The 20,177-nt window shown below is 41.7% G+C and overlaps 1 protein-coding gene across 11 annotated transcripts in view; it reads left to right on the forward strand.

The window, feature by feature from the left end:
- arvcfb (ARVCF delta catenin family member b) overlaps positions 1-20,177 on the forward strand; it is a 271,659-nt gene that overhangs the window by 168,692 nt on the left and 82,790 nt on the right. For 7 of the 11 annotated variants that reach the window (XM_080308753.1, XM_026186589.2, XM_026186581.2 and 4 more), the window contains 3 exons: positions 5,710-5,868; positions 6,609-6,629; positions 15,174-15,814. In XM_080308753.1, coding sequence (XP_080164879.1) covers positions 5,710-5,868; positions 6,609-6,629; positions 15,174-15,814 — 821 coding nt within the window. The remainder of the gene's footprint in view (positions 1-5,709; positions 5,869-6,608; positions 6,630-15,173; positions 15,815-20,177) is intronic. The other 4 variants (XM_026186586.2, XM_026186587.2, XM_080308758.1 and 1 more) reach the window with 1 other exon arrangement.

A 20,177-nucleotide genomic window follows, 5' to 3' on the forward strand; every position in this document is an offset into this window, starting at 1 on the left:
CCGACATAAGAAACACTCTTTCTCCCACTACACCGTCCAACTGCAAGCCTTTCCCTCTCTGCCCTCTCTATTACTTTCGATTTCCTCTCCCTCTCTTGGCTCCGTGCTGTTTTGGTTATCAGTGATTGCTTCAAATGCCTCCCTTTCCCTCTCCACCCTGAGAGCTGTAATTTTGTCACACTCCAGCGCAGCAGCGGGCCATGACAGGGCGTTGCACCTCCGACCGTTGACTTTGTATCATTTTCCATCAGCAGGAAATGCAGCACCTGACCTTGTTTCTTTGAACAAGGTCAGGTGGGTTATGCGGAACCCCATATTCACTGTCACCTGTAGCCTATAGACATGTTTTTTTTTCTTTTTGAAATCCACGGCCTTTCAATGAAATATGAATAAAAATGGTCCTTCTGATTTTTCTTGCCTTGAAAGAAGCTTTAACTTTAAGTATCAAGAGGTGAGGAGCTTGTTGCCTATCCTGCATTGCAGTGTTGTTATCCTAATATCAATGCTAAGTTATTAAACCTCCACGCTTTGTTAACTCTTGTTCTTACAACCAGTGCACTATAGCTGGTGCATGGTATCATAAGCATATGGTTTTTGAGCTGCCTGTCTTTTTTTATATTCTGCTCCATGGAGCCAGACTTTTATTAAAGTTTTCAGAGTGGTCTTGACCAATATTTCCTCAGGCTTTCTGAAGGTTTTTAACGTTTTCCTTTGGCTTCTTTTTTCACTAATTTTCAGTCTTGTTCTTGTTCTTGTACCTGACCGTTTTCAGAGGATTTGTTTGTTTGTCAAGCCAATTAACACTGATCAGTGAATCATTCAAGCATCATCATTCTGCCTAACTCAAGCGATGACTCAGTATTGTGTCTACGCATAACAGACAACTTGGCAAAGAACACCAAATTGTGTCTTTAAGCACTTTGTTACTAGCAGCCTGTTGCAAAAACAGATCATTTGATCATAGTTGAATCTACGAAAATGCCAAAGATAACACAGTTAGACAGGAATAAAATTATATTTTTGTACCAACAAGGTGATTCCCAAAGAGCTGTTATTTCTCAGCATGGTGTACAGGACTAAAGGGAAGTGGCAGCAAAATGAACAGCAGCATATTATGTGAACTCTCAGCAAAGGTCTATCGTTTCCCCTTTTTTCCTGTCTAGAACATCACGTTTATTTAAAGACCTATGGGAAAATAAAGAGCAAAGATAGTAAAGACCACAGAAAAGGAAAGAAATGGAGAAAGAAGTAAAGATAACGCACATGCCACAATGGTGTTCGCTGTTAACTGACTTTGGGACGCAGTCCTGAAGAAACAACTTATGTTAGGACAATAACGTGGAAACCCAACTGAGTCCTTGAAGAACTTTATTAAGACCAAACTTTTGCTCTCAGACATCGACCTGGGGATACAAGACTGCTGCAAGATTTTTCTTTTGACCATGGCTACCCAAAGTTATCCAAAAAAGAAGGGAATATGCTCCACTGCGTAAACTGTGCAAGACACGAGCCCCAGCAAGGTTTCGGGTCTATGTTGACAGCCCCATTACATATAACAGAGGAACAACAAAGGAGGATTAAAGGCCAAAAATTAAGGGCCATTCGTGAGTAAACAACTTATGGAAAAGTTACGGAGTAGAGACACAAGTAACTGTTTATCAGGACAATTTAGAATCAGAAATGCCGCTCTCCAAATCACTAGGTCACACTTGGGAAGACATTTTGATAATAAATGTGGTTTAATCTAAGTATAATATGGCGCAACTTGAGAGTAGGGAAGCACACACGCAGAACCAGAGAGGATCTCTGTGCTCCCAGGAGGGGCCCTTCATTTGGAGGATTCCCTTCCCTGTTCAGAACTTCACTTTTGGAGTTTATACTATACATGTTTGCTTAGGGGAATATGACATAATTCCAGGAATATAATATAGTAAAATTAAATGTTAAAGCCCTGCAAAGCCCAATCAAAAGGAAAAGAATTGCAACCAAGATGAAAATGGAAAATGAAGTCATAATATTCTGGTAAGGGATGCGTATAAATAATATGGAACATTAAACAGTTAAACAACTGGTTTTTAGACATACATATTACTCATCATACAAACCAGGACATGCAAGAGGTGTCGCAATATTAATCTCTAATAAAAAAAACCTTTCAACTAATTAGACAAAGAGGGGCTATATATCCTAGTAACTGGACTCATTGACCATAAGCCATGTTTACAGACCACTAGGTAATGGTAAATGGTAAATGGCCTGTATTTATATAGCGCTTTACTAGTCCCTAAGGACCCCAAAGCGCTTTACATATCCAGTCATCCACCCATTCACACACACATTCACACACTGGTGATGGCAAGCTACATTGTAGCCACAGCCACCCTGGGGCGCACTGACAGAGGCGAGGCTGCCGGACACTGGCGCCACCGGGCCCTCTGACCACCACCAGTAGGCAACGGGTGAAGTGTCTTGCCCAAGGACACAACGACCGAGACTGTCCAAGCCGGGGCTCGAACCGGCAACCTTCCGATTACAAGGCGAACGCCCAACTCTTGAGCCACGATCGCCCGTAATGACCAAATGCTAATTAAGAAAATATTTAACATGATTACTGAAGAGACCAGAGGTACCCTTATGTATGGCAGAGACTGCTGCAGCCCTCTCTTGACTCTACTAATACAACTAAAAGAATGAATCTGAAGACATGTACAGTGAAGAAGGGTTATAAGGTTCCCAAAACATTATCTGAGATCTATGATATAAATGATTTACTGATTATAAGGAAGGTATACATAGATGGAATTTGTTATGCAAGTCAAGTGGTAGTAGAGTTGACATAAACAACTCGGTCAGTCCTGGTTGAAACACCAATGAAACTATTTAATATGTGGAGCAGAATGCTCTCAGGATTCATGTGGAAGCCCAGAGTGAGATGCACAACACTACAGCTTCCTGCAAAGTCATTTTAAAGCTGCAGAATTGAGATATTTAATCTACTGGTGCAACCCTTCCTACAAAGCAAAATAGTAAGGTGGACATGACTCAAATAGATTTACCATTTCAAACAATAATCGGAGACAGAAAATCACATTTAGAACTGAAAGAAAACTGTGGGACAAGAACACCCCTAAATATCTGGTTTGGTTATATGAATAACAAAAATTAGGAAATCCGATGAAACAGCTACGGTGGGTAGCATATGATAAAGAATTTGCTCCAGCCCAGCAAGATAATCGCTTTAAACGATGGTCAGCCAGAGGTGTTTGGACATCAGATGCAGGGGAAATGCACAGTTTTGAAAGACTTAAGGGCAAACATGATTGGAAAGGCAAGACTACTTCCGATATTGGGGGTTAGATCCTATTTTAACAGTAACATGGAACCTAGGGATGAAAGTAATACTGACCTAATCATCCTAATAACTGATACGTACAAATCTAAGATTACACAACTGAATAGATCTAGTTCAGGTCACGGGAGGGAATTTGCATTGGAAAAATATGATTCGATTTTTCTTACTACTCAGAAACTAAAATGAAAGCAGAAGGTCCAATGTAAACATGGACGTTGTTGGAGACAGTGTGGAGAACTGGTAGCTGATCACTTTCACATCTTCTGGGGTTGCCCAGCTATTCAACCATATTGGAGTGAAATTGTAGAAGTAATTACCCAGGGAGCTGGTAAGAAAGCAGTTACCAGGAAATGGCTAATGAAAGAACTCCCAGTAAAGACAGAATGGAAAGAAAAAGTACAGGAAATATATAAAATGGAGAATTCACTTTTTCTGAGTGTAGAATGGATCAGTTCAGTAAATACAGGAGGTAATGGGAAAGCTATATTGTAGTTAATATGTGGAATAAGGTATTTTGACAGAAAACCTGAAGTAGATATGTATTTGCTTGTTGTTAAACCCTTTTATTGTCAATGAATGATGTAATGATGCCTTGCAAAGCTCCTTTTCATCTGATCCATCTACTGTTCACTGAAGCCTCATCTGAAACTCAGTTAAAGGGAAACAGGAAGTAAAGACCGAGGTACATCAAATTATATAATAACTAGACTGAAAATTAGTGGCATCAGGTATTTTGTAGTGTTAAATCCAAATTTGAAATTTCTGATTCAAATCAATGTCACTATGAATTGGGGAGATCAGGAGAGAGGTTTAACAGTGGTGTCTTTAGCCATTAATAAAACATGGTAGAGGCTCTGTCGTGGTTTCATGCTGTAGTTCTGTGAGTGGCTGTGGGGATCCTGTCAGAAGTGATGGAAATATGAATGTAGAAAAGTACCATCAGATTTTAAATCGTCATTGGCCTCCTCAGAGCCCAGACCTCAGCATTGATGAAGCAGTGTGAGATTATCTTGACCGGGATCAGAGCTCAAGGTAGAAACAAGAAGCCTAGAGAAATATTCCTGAAGACTACTTAAAGAAATGATAAGAAAGCGTGTCTAAAAGAGTTCAATCTGTGTTGAAGAGCAAAGCTGGTCACTCCAAATATTGATTTTAAACCTGTTAGAACTGTATTAACTCTGCTTTTTCTTTTTCTTTTTCTTTTTTACTGTATTTCAATTTAAGTTTTCCACATTTGAAGAAATTGTTTCATCCATTTTCCTAGCAAAATATAAAGAACCAAGGAATGGCTCAAGGCTTTTGCAGAGCACTGTGACAGAGAGAGTTGGGAGAGAGGGAAAGAGTTGTCAACAGTTTTTCAGTCAAATGAAGACACCTGGCCACAGTTTAAGTCACAAACTTACCTGCCACAAGCAAGACGTGTGGAATACCTCCAATCTGCTGACAAGTTGTTGTTATCTTCCTCCGTGCTATGTTAGGTTTTGTTCTAACAATCACTGCGCTGCTGCTGACACGTGGTATAGTAAACACAGAGCAAGACCGAATCCAATCGATTGGCCTATTGTCATCGATGTCCAGTCTAGCTTTCTGAGTCACTGTCCAACCACTATCCAATTCAATTACTGAATCAGTGCATGTCTGATGTTCCCTATCCTAAATCTGCTGCTGTTACAGTGACAATAACGTGAACATTTCAAATTCAGCTACGTCCTTTTTTGAGTGAACCAGTTGTGCATTTGTGTTTTTAAACTGCTTTTTTTAAATCTTTGACAGTGTCTGTACATTTCCATGACCTATACACAAGCAGGGACAGACTGAATACGTTTGACACACTGAGTCACTGTCGTTGTGAAAACGGCAGTATGTTATTTTTAATTATATCCATACAATACAGTTACATTTTCATATTTCAGTTATTTTCATGAATATTTTCTGCAGCCCTTTTTTTCATACCGCATCGTGTTTGGAAATCGTAAACACTTATTATTCATATCCGTGTATTTTAAAGCGGTTATTTTCTACACATTATTATTCACGCCATGCGCTTCACACTTTCCATCTACTTGATGTTCGAGTGTTGCATTGCAAATTGCAGGTGGCATTATATTTAATACACTTCATTTGCAATGTTCTTATTTATGCTCCGCTTCTCTCTGCTGGATTCTAATGTCATTTGTTGCTGCTGTGGCCCAATTAAAGTTTCATCTTGTCGTATGTCTAATGGATGATTACCTGGATGCTGTTCTGTTTTTCTCCACTCTATCTTAACAGCTTTTTTTATTTAATTTTTTTTTAAATCTGTCGGTTATTTCAGTTCAGTTTTTCTCAGATTCTCTTTTTTACTTCTCTCTGCACAGGAGCAGAGCCCCAGTAACGCCACATCCCTGGCCATGATGCAAGAGCCGCAGGAGGTGGTGGAGGAGACGGTCACCATTGAAGAAGACCCCGGCACCCCCACCTCCCACGTCTCAGTGGTCACCTCTGATGATGGAACCACACGGCGCACAGAAACCAAGGTAAGACGCAAAGCTGCACACACAGCATGGTCACAGTGCATAGGCAGTGGCTGATGCTGATCCTAAAAAAAAAAAAAACTAGTGACGACATGATTAAATAGAAAGGTCAGTTATACAGGGGGGCAAATTATTTGATACGCTGTTGAACTGGTGCATTTCTAGCATTTAAATGGAGCAAATTTCTGTTCATTTCTTTGCAAGTGACCAAACTTATAAATTCAGCAGGGGATCAAATCATTTTTGTCCCCCACAGATATATTAACTTAAAGGAGTGATCCAGTTAAAATTTGAAACTTTAAAATGTTTTTTAAAATAAAGCTATGACCTGTGCATAACACTGGTAAGCCATACTTTGTCTGCGTACTATCACACGAGTAGGACTCTTCAAAGCAGCGGCATTGTTTTGGCACATTGATCCCAATAACCTCATAGTAGCAAAACTCCCCAAAGTCCCTTTGATCCATTTCAGTATTGCTCAAATTATGCTTATGGATTACTGCTTGGTACCGTATCTCCACTCCCAGACTTCCATTCTTAAGAACTATAAATCCCATAATCCTACAGCCCAAAGTGGTTTCATCTCCTTCTCATGGCTTTATTTTCTTCATTTTCTTTCTTTTATTTGTTATTGTTATTATTATTATTATGAGCAAATTCCCCTGATGTTCTATCAGTTTTGTGCTCCTCAAAAGCTCCTTTGTTGATTCGTCCTTTACTGTGTTCTTTTGTTTTTCTGTAAGGGTATATCAGCTAACGTGAAGGTGAGTTGACTTTTGTACCAGTATAGCTTTTCCCATCACGCCACCATTATTTGTGTGCCCATACAGGCTATAGCAGCAGCGTGCAACACAACTCTGCATCATCACAAGCTAAAAGCGACCTCTCACTTAAGCCACTGCTTGCTGCTTCCACCTCGGTTGATCTGTCCCTAGCAATACTCTCTTTTGCATAGTTTTTCTCTGTCTTTGTTTTATGTAGTGTCTCAGTATTCCTTGGTGGAATCATAAATTATAAGAAAGTCTATAATTTATAACTTTGATATACAGCTGCAAGCAAAAGCTTGACAGTCTGTGGCCTTAGCAGTAAATATGGAGGCGACATTAGAATCAGACTCTTTGAATCAGTGAGTTTGGAAAAAGGATCAATCAAAGTCGGACCTTCACAATAACGTCTGAGAAAGCAAATAAGGACACAAACACATCAGATTTGTGGGTCCTGCACAAAAACAGCAACTCATTATGCATTCTCTCTAAAGAGTTTTGACTAATGCAGTCCATTTTCCTTAATAAATAAATGTCCAAGTCTAGTTTTTATCTATATCTAATTTTAGGACTTTTGTGAAAATCTAATGACGTTTTAGGTGATATTTATAAAGAAACACAGTGAAGTGTTCACAAACATTTTCCTGAAACTGTACGCTTTAAATTATAAGGTTGGGGAATTTTAATATCAGTGAAATTGTTTTAGGTTTCTTGAAATCAAAGTAAATTTGGTGTTTGTTTAACATGTAAACCAGGACAAAATCATTTGCTACCTTGCTGAAGATCTCAGAGCTGTGAAACCTTTTCAGGCGGTATCGTTATTCTGCTAAAGCCTGAATTCATTGTTGTATTGGATTTGACCAAACAGCATCATCAGAATAATGCTGGGATTGAAAATTCAGTTTTTGCTTCTACATTTTAAGGCGTTCAGAGATAGGGTTGTATTGCAAGATCTTTGCGGGGGGATTCAGATATACGCCTTTGTGGCTACAGTCAGCTGCTGTAGCTGGAGGCTTCCAGAGCAGTGGTGAGGAGCTGTGTGGAGCTCTTACTCCTGTGACTGTGAAACTGTAATTAAAAAGCCTGGTCTAATCCCTCATCAGGGAGGACCCGTTGCCCTCCAGCCTGTTTACTGCTAGGGAATTGGCCACACAAACTCTCTCGCACGCTTTTATGCATTACAGCGCAAGACTTGTTAGGAGTAACACACACAAAACATCACACTAATCAAGGGCTTTGCTGCCGAGGACGGGGAAAGAACCAGGCTAGTTTTAAGGGCCTGCCACCCTGCTGAGAGGTGGGGTTGCCTGTTTTCTGGAAGTCACTTTGAAGGGGAATGTAGATTAAGCAGATTGCTCAGGGTGAACTTGTGGAAGGTTGTAGGTCTGTGGTGGTAAACAGATCCAGACCCAGTTGAGAATTTACAAAGAGAATTTTGTCCTGCTCGCTTTCCTTGTCTGTCTTTTTCCTCAACTCCTCTCCTGTCTTTGACTCCCTTTTCTGAAGTGTTCCTTTACCCTATCCCTCTTTCCATTTCTCCCAGCAAGTCAGTTGTATTTATGTGCATACGTGCTCTTTTAACCCAAAGGTTTGCCATGCTTTCTAATGCTAACACACTCCTTTCCCTTTATGGTTATCCCCCACCTGACTGTTTGAAGTTGAAGCACTGGAGCTTCTCCTACATTGCTGATTTGCAGGCAAAAAAGGAAAAAAGTTTGTTCAGTTGTAAATATTTTTCTTTTAATTCAGTATTCGGGAAAATTACTTGGTTGAATAATGGGAAAGGAAGAGAAAGGTGGGGGGTTTTTCCCCCCTGATTGTCCGTTGGGAAAAAATAAAAACAGATGGGACTTGTGTTGTAGAACTGTGTGGTTGTGCAAAGAGACCGGTAAATCTCAGGTGACAAATGGAGTTAATCTTGGAAATTTCTCATTTAAGGCTGCAAAACAGCACTGAATAACCTTTCATTGGCAGATTAACTGCTGGTTCTGTTTATGCGCTCAATCAGGTCAATTCAAAAGTGAACTGGCCCGGACCCTGAACGTGCGTATGAGTTAGAACACATATACATGCTCAATTAGATCCACATTCTACCTCCTGCCCTACAATGCCATGCTTTTTTTTTTTTTGCTTTTTTCTTGGCTGCCTCCCAGCCCTCTTTTCCTGCTGGCAGACACTCTGAATAAAACACCGGTCATTTCAGTGCTAAAGTACAGTTGGACCAATAAAAGCAGCCTTCTTTCTCATTGGTCTGGATGTGAGCTAGTGTGTGTGTGTGGATGCAGACCACCAAACCAATAGCATTTTCATCGCCCATCATGCACTGGCAAGTCAAACTGAAGCAGCAACTGGTTATTATCTTCCAGAGGGGAAAAAAAGGCCTAATGGTGATTTATTCATGTCTGGCTGTTATTAAAAAAAGAAATTGTCTTTGATGAAGATAGACTGCACACTCATCAAGCTAGGCAGTTACTAGAGCAGAGTAAGAACGCTTTTCTCTCAAGATGCAGACAACTGCTGTAGCCATGTGACATGGTTTATAAGTATGGCCGAGCCCGGCACATAATTAGCTTTGAAATCTGACAAGAGTCTTAATTTTCTTTATCCTCCTAAAAGTTGATGATACACTGCAACAGTGGTGTCAGATATATTGTGAACCCCTTTTTAAAACTGGCTTCAGTGGAATGATTGCTAACGAAGCAGCTAATCAAAGGAAAATTGCCACCTTGGGACGTTCTTGAAATCGACACAGTTGTCAATAGCTCCGTGTCTGACACCCACAGGAAAAATGATTTGACTGGTGCTTCGGATACAATGTATTCAAAATTGCTGAATGGGTTTCTCAAGTCTTTGTCTATTCTCACTGCAGGAGGCTAATGAGAGATAGCAGGCTAACTCTGCGTGGGGCTACAGAAGTTGAAGCTTCCTGACAAATGCTGGATTCAGAGGAATAATTAACAATCGAGACAAAACTGAATAATAACGTCTGAGTCACGATTTCAACAGGCCTAGTGTTAAAGCCCACTTTCCCCCAAACATTTTATGCGACCATAAAATGCATGGAAAAGCAGCATGTAGCCACTGTGACGTCATCAATCATTTAGGGAAGTTCCCTGGTGCTGAGCCATTTAACGATTGCCACCTCGGTATTTTGAAACTAGAGACAACAAGCGAGAAACTGATCTGGCTGAGAAACTGAGGGACACCACACACTCGTATGCTCTAAAAGCCTGTTTTATCCTCCTCCTTGGCTCTAACTGGAACCATAGCTTACAGAATGAACATGATGTTGCGTTTATGAAGACTTGAAACTAGCCATTAAGACCATAACCTCAAATAAATCAAGTGAGAGGTTTCCCCCCCATAGGCTTCTACATCTGGACTTCTTTTTTAAAAACTGCTTTTAATAAGTTAGAGAGGTACGTTTAACCTGAAGTTTCAGTGTCACGAAAAGGTAACCTATGCTTAACACATTATGTTTGAATTCTGCTATAAGTGCCATACAGTGGGGCAAAAAAGTATTTAGTCAGCCACCGATTGTGCAAGTTCCCCCACCTAAAATGATGACAGAGGTCAGTAATTTGCACCAGAGGTACACTTCAACTGTGAGAGACAGAATGTGAAAAAAAAATCCATGAATCCACATGGTAGGATTTGTAAAGAGTTTATTCGTAAATCAGGGTGGAAAATAAGTATTTGGTCAATAACAAAAATACAACTCAATACTTTGTAACATAACCTTTGTTGGCAATAACAGAGGTCAAACGTTTACTATAGGTCTTTACCAGGTTTGCACACACAGTAGCTGGTATTTTGGCCCATTCCTCCATGCAGATCTTCTCGAGAGCAGTGATGTTTTGGGGCTGTCGCCGAGCAACACGGACTTTCAACTCCCGCCACAGATTTTCTATGGGGTTGAGGTCTGGAGACTGGCTAGGCCACTCCAGGACTTTCAAATGCTTCTTACGGAGCCACTCCTTTGTTGCCCGGGCGGTGTGTTTTGGATCATTGTCATGTTGGAAGACCCAGCCTCGTTTCATCTTCAAAGTTCTCACTGATGGAAGGAGGTTTTGGCTCAAAATCTCACGATACATGGCCCCATTCATTCTGTCCTTAACACGGATCAGTCGTCCTGTCCCCTTGGCAGAAAAACAGCCCCATAGCATGATGTTTCCACCCCCATGCTTCACAGTAGGTATGGTGTTCTTGGGATGCAACTCAGTATTCTTCTTCCTCCAAACACGACGAGTTGAGTTTATACCAAAAAGTTCTACTTTGGTTTCATCTGACCACATGACATTCTCCCAATCCTCTGCTGTATCATCCATGTGCTCTCTGGCAAACTTCAGACGGGCCTGGACATGCACTGGCTTCAGCAGCGGAACACGTCTGGCACTGCGGGATTTGATTCCCTGCCGTTGTAGTGTGTTACTGATGGTGACCTTTGTTACTTTGGTCCCAGCTCTCTGCAGGTCATTCACCAGGTCCCCCCGTGTGGTTCTGGGATCTTTGCTCACCGTTCTCATGATCATTTTGACCCCACGGGATGAGATCTTGCGTGGAGCCCCAGATGGAGGGAGATTATCAGTGGTCTTGTATGTCTTCCATTTTCTGATGATTGCTCCCACAGTTGATTTTTTCACACCAAGCTGCTTGCCTATTGTAGATTCACTCTTCCCAGTCTGGTGCAGGTCTACAATACTTTTCCTGGTGTCCTTCGAAAGCTCTTTGGTCTTGGCCATGGCGGAGTTTGGAGTCTGACTGTTTGAGGCTGTGGACAGGTGTCTTTTATACAGATGATGAGTTCAAACAGGTGCCATTCATACAGGTAACGAGTGGGGGACAGAAAAGCTTCTTACAGAAGACGTTACAGGTCTGTGAGAGCCAGAGATTTTCCTTGTTTGAGGTGACTAAATACTTATTTTCCACCCTGATTTACGAATAAATTCTTTACAAATCGTACCATGTGAATTCATGGATTTTTTTTTCACATTCTGTCTCTCACAGTTGAAGTGTACCTCTGGTGCAAATTACTGACCTCTGTCATCATTTTAAGTGGGGGAACTTGCACAATCGGTGGCTGACTAAATACTTTTTTGCCCCACTGTATATGGAACCATGACGCACTTAAGATGAGGTTTTTATATATATATACATATATCTGTTTTCTGTGTATTATTGTAGGGTCTTTACCTATATAGTATCCTATTAGAATCTTCCAGATTCCTGATCTGATTCCTGATCTGGCACCTCCACCACTCCTTTCCCCTTCCACATTTCTACCTCGTCCTTTTCCAGCTCATCTCAAGCCTCATGCACTAAACTGAAATCAGAGCTCTAACACACTAAAATAGGCATAAACACGCCTTTTCATTCTCAATTTTGTCCCAGTTACTGTCAGCAGATCAGAATTGCTACCCTCCCATCTTCGACAGTTACCAAGAGCCAGCTAAACAACAACAAGAACAGCTGGTTATAAGCTAACATTATGCTAATGTTTGACTCCAGCAATGTTAGCTCCACCTCAAAGAAAGCTTCAGTCACTCAGGCCAACAGAAAAGTTGAAATCCTTAAAAATGTTGGTGTCGCTGTCATCCATCAGAAGTGAGCTTCATTGGCTCATCGACCTGTTTCAGCCTCCTTTCACAAAGCTTTACAGCCTCCTCCAGACTGAATAGCTGTGGATGCTCCACACCCGACATTATAACATGAACAGTCATCTGACGGATTTATTGCTAGGTGTTGATGTTATTAACATATAGTGTGTACAAAAAAATTTTTGATCCAAAAAATAGAAACACTCTGACCGGCCAGCTGTGGCCATTTTGGGTTTCAAACAGTTAAAAGAAAGAATATCACAGTCTCATGACGGAAAACACATAGTAGCTAAATATCTGAATTATGGGAAGAGCTTTACTCCTTCACAAATATTTGACCCCTCCTCTAAGGTCCCATTGGCACTGGAGGAGACTTCTCTTACACATCTGTGGTTTAGTGGTGATTCCAGCTCATTAAAATAGCAGTGTATCTGTTTATTAGATCATTTTGTTATTCCTAAGCTGTTTCTCTTTTGCACACCGTTGCTTGTTACACTCAGACTATGTGAATCAGAACTGTATGGATCAGTGTGTAATGAAACAAATTTTCCCACGAATCCCTTCAACTTCAGGTCACCAAAGTGGTGAAAACCATCACCCGTCGCACCTACCATCCATTGTTGGTATCTGACAACTTGTTAGTGGAGTCCAGGCCTGCCACACGCACCCCCACCCCGGTCACCAACTCGACCCCCACCCTATCTGAGACACACCCAGTAAAGGACGCCGAACCTGTGTGATTTGTGTTGTTTCTTGCCTCCCCCCGCCTGCCTGAATTTTCCCAAGATATAATAACAGTTTTAATTTTCCTCATTCTCTTTAAGAGAAGATGAAAACTAATCGAAGGTTTTGCAATCACAAGCTGCTCAAAAATCTGATCACTCCCTCAGTTTTGCCTCACTAGCCCATGGCCACCTTGTCAATTTAAGTGCCCGATAAAGTGAATGCCACAGAGGTTGTGAAATGTCTTGCAGTGCTGTAAAGTGGACAGTTTGCCGCCTGCTACTTTCCCCTCTGTTTTAACAGTTTGATAAACCGTCTAGGACTGTGTCTTAACTGCCTGTGGGTTTTTTTGTTTGCTTTGTTTTTTTGTTAAACATTTTTCAGTACTGCTGTCACTTTCCAAGCATGTACAAACACAGAAATCTTGAGTATTGCTACATATTCATATATATTTGCAACCAATTTAGCAATTCTCTTTTGAGCCTGTTTACACCACTTGAGCATATTTCAGAGGCTCTTCTGAAACCCTGGTCCCTCGTCTACCCGTGCGTGACGGTTTAACGCCTTGTGAACTTGAGCGCACATCAAAGAGCGTTTGAAACCTATCCGATAGCTCCCTTTGCAGCCCTTGCAAATCGCCTAAAAAGCTGTGTTAGTACAAGGCAGCCGGGCGTGTCGAGGCTGGGAAGCCGTAGCATTCAACGTACCCTCGTCTCAGTTTCTGTCAGAATAAAATAGCACCAAATATTAACCAAATGTGATTAAAAAATACTAGAAATGTTTATTTATTTATTGTGCACATGTAGCCACCTCATGCACGGTATGACATTCAGCCTCTAGCTCTTGTTGGGTCACCGAAGCCCAGCAAGTAGCACCAGAGCAGTCTAGACTTGAGGTCCTGCTATGACCTGCCACAGTGAACAAGATGAAAGCAAGCTCATTATTGTGATTCTAAGGTCATGCACATCCTTTAGCTGATGTAACTCAAGCAAATGAGCTCTTTGGGGTTTTTTTTTTAACTATGCCACTCCACCTCAGCTTTGTGCAGTTAGAAACAAATGCAAACTATTCAGTAATTACTGTGCTTAAAACATGGAAATGAACCTTGACGTTCCTGAAATAGGCTGTCTTATGTAGCTCACAGTGAGAGTGTAACCAAGAAACAAGGCCAGTGAAAATTTCTATTTGTTTCAAGCAAGTTAATGAGGATGCCGTGTTTAACAACTGATATGTGGTTTATGCGTTTGCTCCTGGCGCCGTCCTTTGTGGTGCGGTTTAATGCTTCATTGTGGTTCCATGATATTATTACGTGCCTCTGCTCCTGATTAAAATCAGAATCATGGCATTGATGGGAAAATAAAGACGGCGTTTTCAGATTAACAGGGCCGGTACTGAAAATGAAGCCCATCGGAATCAGGAATGAGCAGGGTCTTTTTTTGTCTTTTTCCTTAGATTTTAAGTTTTTAAGGGAACAAAACTCTCTGCAACACCTTGTCAGGCACGACGTGAACTACATCAGACCTGCGCCCCTTGCAGATGATGGTTAATTTTCATCAGCTTCATTAATTTTAAAGATGAATTTATAGCCACGGACAAAATAGCCAATTATCAGCCACAGCAGAATTCAGTGGGCAGCAAATTGCTTTCTATATGGGCAGAGAGCCCAAGGAGGGAGTCGCTGTCTGTCATTCTCCAGCCAGAAAACCACAGAGAGAGCAGAGGAAGCAGAGTTATTTAGCTCAAGGATGATGCGAATTTGAGAAATGCGTGCACGCAGGTCTGGCTTTAACAGTCCCTCAGCTATGGACTGTGATGCTACATTGCTCATCTGGAGCCATTCGGGACTCAAGGTCCAGTGGAGCTATACAACTTCCATCAGGCTCAGTTGCAGCACTATTCAGCCTGAATTTGCACTTCCTGTGTACACACAGCATCTGGGGTTTAAATTTGGAGCGTTTGTCTTAAAGCAGATCGGATGTACTGCCTGCTTTTTTTCTAACAACCAACGTGTTACACAGGCTGAAAATTGAATATTGGTCAGTTAGTACTATGCCTCGTTGGCATAAGGGTTTAAAGATTGAGTTAAACCTTAACATTTCCAAGTGCTCACATTTATTATGTGTGTTGTCAGCTTAAAGCTGACCACTGTATTTAAACCTAAGCATAGGTTTGGTGTAACATTGTTCTACGCTGTCTGACAGTGTGTATCTGTTTCCCCATGCAGGTGACTAAGATGGTGAAGACGGTGACCACTCGGACAGTGCGTCAGGTGCCCCTCGGCCCCGATGGCTTGCCGCTGCCTGAAGGCACGTCCCCGCTGGGCAGCTACACCGATTCCATTGACCGGCGATACCTGAAGAATGGAAGTGACCGCTTCATAACGCCTCAAGCAACCTCAACCCTGACGCGCTCCTACAACAACTCCTACAACGATTCATACGGAGAGACACCGGAGAGCCAGTACATTCGCCATTATGGTCTTCACGATGGCTACACCGATTTGACGGATAACTACGGCAGTCTTTCTCGTGGTGTCAACTACCGGCCGCCGCGGTACCCATACATGCCTAATAGCTACCGGCCGGAGAATAGCTACACCCTGCCTATCAGAAAGGATGATTATGGCCATGTGGCGCAGCCCCAGGTGCCTATGGGCAGCAGCACTGTGGATCTGAACCGCTCACAACCAGAACGCTTCCAGCCTGAGCCGTATGGTCTGGAGGATGATCGCCGCAGCTTGGGCCCCGAAGAAGAAGAGCCATATGAGCTGGAGCCTGATTACTCCACTGCCAACCGACGCACCCTGCCAGGGGCCAACCGTGGGCGCACCCACCGGGAACCGCTGCGTGATGGCCCCCGAGTCAGGTGAGGGTTGCTTTTACAAAGGAGTCCTTGGCTAATATTTGACATAGTGAGATTGTAATATACAGCCATTTATACTGCTACTACTGCTTATGGGGAATAATTTGGTAAAGGTGTGCAAGTTCATACAGTGTATATATTTTACTTTTTTGCACTAGAATTCTGTTTTGGAGTATTTTATGCTTAAGATACTTTGTGTTAACACAAGTGAACTCTGCAATGAGAGAGAAGAGTATTTGTCTCATTTACACCATAAAAAAAGACTACATCATAGTAAACAGATGTCTCTTGTCTGTGAGCACCTTGTTTGAGAAAGGAAGCAAAGAATAAGTTGGTTTTGATTGCTGTTTTCCTCCAAGTAGATAGTGAACATGTTTTTCTGTCAGGGGTAAAGAGGTGGGAATGAGAGACATGATGAGGGAGAGTCGGAGAGGACAGCGGGCTTTTGTCAGCTATCTTTCAAAGCCTTTCCTTTTTTTCAGGATCCTTTGTAGAGAGAGGCATAAAACTTGGCTCCGCTGGGCAGAAAAAAAGCTTGTCAGCCTCTAACAATAAGATCCCAAAATGGACCCTTGTCTCCTAATAGTTTCCAATCAGTTTGTTGCCGCCCAAAGGAGAACCTGAGAAAAATGTCCACTCTCAAGTAAATCGAAGAGAGGGTTTGAAGTCGACTTGGTGTGTCTTAAAGACTTCTTTTCAATCAGCGATCTGTAGCAGATGGATATTTTCAAGTTCCTCCACCTTTCCTCCACCAATCTAAGGGCTAAAATGTTTGGGCCTGAAGCCAAGTCTAAAGACAGGCTGTGGAGGTTTAAGTGCAGCAAAGAGCAAGAGAGGAAAGAGTCTGGATGTGTTTGGTTTTAGTTGTATTTAAAGAGGCTCTCCATAACTTCCAGGACATCATTGTTATTAATGACATCCACGTCCAGAAGGTTAGCCGAAGTTGAGAATTTGAAAGATAACATATTAAATTATTGGCACCATTAGAAATGCAATAGGAAGGTGTAACTCAGAATAAAGACGGAGTGGCAACGGCCCCATGCGGCTCATGTCATCGTCAACTCTACACGGGTGGTGACAAATATATTTTCTTTTATTGAAAAGTGTTGATCTAAATATAAATCATAAACCTAAATAGCTTAATTACTGCTACATATGATTGTGAGCAGTGTTTAAAACGACACAAAAAGAAGAAAGAGAACAGTTTTGAACATTTTGTTACAGGTCAGGCACGTTAACCCTTACATTAATATCAACAATAGGGGTTTTTAAGTGGAAATATAGGAATTTCCTCTCTCTGGCATTTGTTATGACCATCTTTGACCCTCAGTTAATGGTGTAGAATGATAAAGGTGCACGAGATAGGAAATAATGTCAATTCTTAAAATGTAACCCCTCTGGTGACCGTTAAATTGTAAGTGTAATAAGCATAACAATGTGCAAATGTTACATTTGAGTTACCTGTGTAAATTTAGCTAATACACGGAAAAATAAATGTTACTTTGTATTTGAAGTAAACATCTGTATGTCAGTTGCCATAGAGACATTATGAATCTTGTACACTAGCTGAAAGATCAGTGTTTCTGCCTCAATATCAGCATGTTGAAACTAAAGTTGACCAATGATACATGCTGCATAACAAAGGTATGGCTACCGGAAAATTAGTCTGTTTCAGTACAAAGCAACAGTTACTTATTATTGGCCAAAATCAGTATCACTTGTCACTCTACACATATCATTTAATAAGCAATGAGATTAGCAAGCAGGATAAAGTTAGCCATATAGTGGTAACTGAGCTACTCTATTATTAATAGACTAATCTGAAAATTGCCAGACCAGGCCCAGGAGTTCGGAGGAATTAGCAGAGCTGAAGCAGAAAGTTTCTCCTTCTTATTCTCTATGTGAAGTTCTTGGGAGCCAGTCATTCGTTGAACAGTTTGTTAACTTGAATTTTCTAGCTAGTGTTACTCACTGAGAAAGGCACTTGTTCATAGAGTTCAGGACATGACATAGAAATCCTCATTTACATAGAAATCCTCCATAGGCTGCTGAAGGAAACCAAAAGGGTCGTGGAAGGTCTCATTTCTCAGTAGCAATCCGTCATCCAAAGGCATGAAAAAAGCAGGATAGCACATGTTTTACAGTGATGCAGAAGTCTGCTTTCATCCAGCATCTTAATTAAACTTATGTACAGACCCACTTGTGCATTTCAGAGTACACTGATGCGGATGAGGCTCCGAAGAACAGATGGCTAATCAGAATATCTGTCTTTACACACTTTTGACTTAGCTCTGACAATTACACACATAGTACCTGTCTGTGTCTCACTCACTCACTCATGCACACACACACACACACACACACACACACACACACACACTCTTAATAATAATCCACATCTTCACAAAATGAGTCACTCCCCCATCCGCTTTGTGAGAGGCGCTTTCTTTGACAGGCAATTTGTAGCCTGCCTTACATGTGTCACAACACAGCCCTAACAGCCACATACACCCCTCAGACATGCACACTGACAGCTGCTCATGTGATTGCCCACACAAACTTGCGCACACACACACAAACACAGATTTGTAGCAGCTCTTGGATGACTGCTGTCCAAAGAAAGACGATCTTTCTTTCTTCTTTGCTTAGTTTTTCCTGCACTCGTGTCAAAACAACAGCATCCAAACAGCCTTTTCCCTTCCAGTAACAGTAACAGTGACAGTGAGCTCACTCCCGAGTGCCCAGTCTCTCCTGAGCACTCGAAGCACAATTAATATTCTTCCAAGAAAGCACTGGCTAACCCAGCGTGCTGTAATAAATCTGGGAATTTAAGGACTTTAATAACAGCTTATCATTACGTTGCAAGCCCTCAATTATGCTCAGAAATGAAGATGTTTTGTAATAAAACCTCTTTATGCATTGGAGTCAAGCACTCATTTTGTCACCTCCGTGGATGAGTGTTTGCTCATGGACAGAAATGATGATGTCTTTTTGGGCTTCTCTGGATGTGCCTCATTTGAAAGTCTTGTATTACCATAGCTATCAAGTACACATACATACAAAAATGCAGAGACTTGCATACGGTCATTGAGCCAGAAAGGTGAACCATAACATGACAGGATGTTAACAGATGGATCACATCGTGAATTTCTTTACATGGCAACATCTGCATTTGCTGTTTCTCTTCTTCAACCTTCAGCTTCTCCCTTTGTCATCTGTTAACACAGTCAAACATTTTTTCAGTAATCTTAGTGAACATCAGACATGAGATACCTTATGTCCTGTAAAAGAACTTAACTTTGAATCTCTGCTTTGTATCTGTGAGCCAACCATTGAAAGGAGGGATCATTTTTTTACGGTTTATGTTCATGAAAGAAAACTCCAAGCAGCAGGTGCTAATTGTAGCTTCCGTATAGTGTGTGATGTGTAGAATTAGACAAGCCTGATGGAGCTTTATCTGATATTTTGTTGGTGCATCTAATTGTCTGGGCACTTTATACTTTGCCATATCTTTCTGCATCTCTCTATCTCTCTATCTCTCTATCTCTCTATCTATCTATCTATCTATCTATCTATCTATCTATCTATCTATCTATCTATCTATCTATCTATCTATCTATCTATCTATCTATCTATCTATCAAAATAAAAAAAAAAATAAAAATAAAAATAAAAAAAAAAACACCCAGCACGCCTGCGGGCGGTTTATCCTTCAAGCTCGGGTCCTCTACCAGAGGCCTGGGAGCTTGAGGGTCCTGCGCAGTATCTTAGCTGTTCCCAGGACTGCGCTCTTCTGGACAGAGATCTCCGATGTTGTTCCCGGGATCTGCTGGAGTCACTCGCCTAGCTTGGGAGTCACCGCACCTAGTGCTCCGATTACCACGGGGACCACCATCACCTTCACCCTCCACATCCTCTCGAGCTCTTCTCTGAGCCCTTGGTATTTCTCCAGCTTCTCGTGTTCCTTCTTCCTGATATTGCTGTCATTCGGAACCGCTACATCGATCACTACGGCCATCTTCTTCTGTTTGTCTACCACCACTATGTCCGGTTGGTTAGCCACCACCATTTTGTCCGTCTGTATCTGGAAGTCCCACAGGATCTTAGCTCGGTCATTCTCCACCACCCTTGGGGGCATCTCCCATTTTGACCTCGGGACTTCCAGGTTATACTCGGCACAGATGTTCCTGTACACTATGCCGGCCACTTGGTTATGGCGTTCCATGTATGCCTTGCCTGCTAGCATCTTGCACCCTGCTGTTATGTGCTGGATTGTCTCTGGGGCATCTTTACACAGCCTGCACCTGGGGTCTTGCCTGGTGTGATAGACCCCAGCCTCTATGGATCTTGTGCTCAGAGCTTGTTCT

The sequence above is a fragment of the Astatotilapia calliptera genome, chromosome 12 (assembly GCF_964374335.1).
Source record: "Astatotilapia calliptera chromosome 12, fAstCal68.1, whole genome shotgun sequence".
Taxonomy (NCBI): domain Eukaryota; kingdom Metazoa; phylum Chordata; class Actinopteri; order Cichliformes; family Cichlidae; genus Astatotilapia; species Astatotilapia calliptera.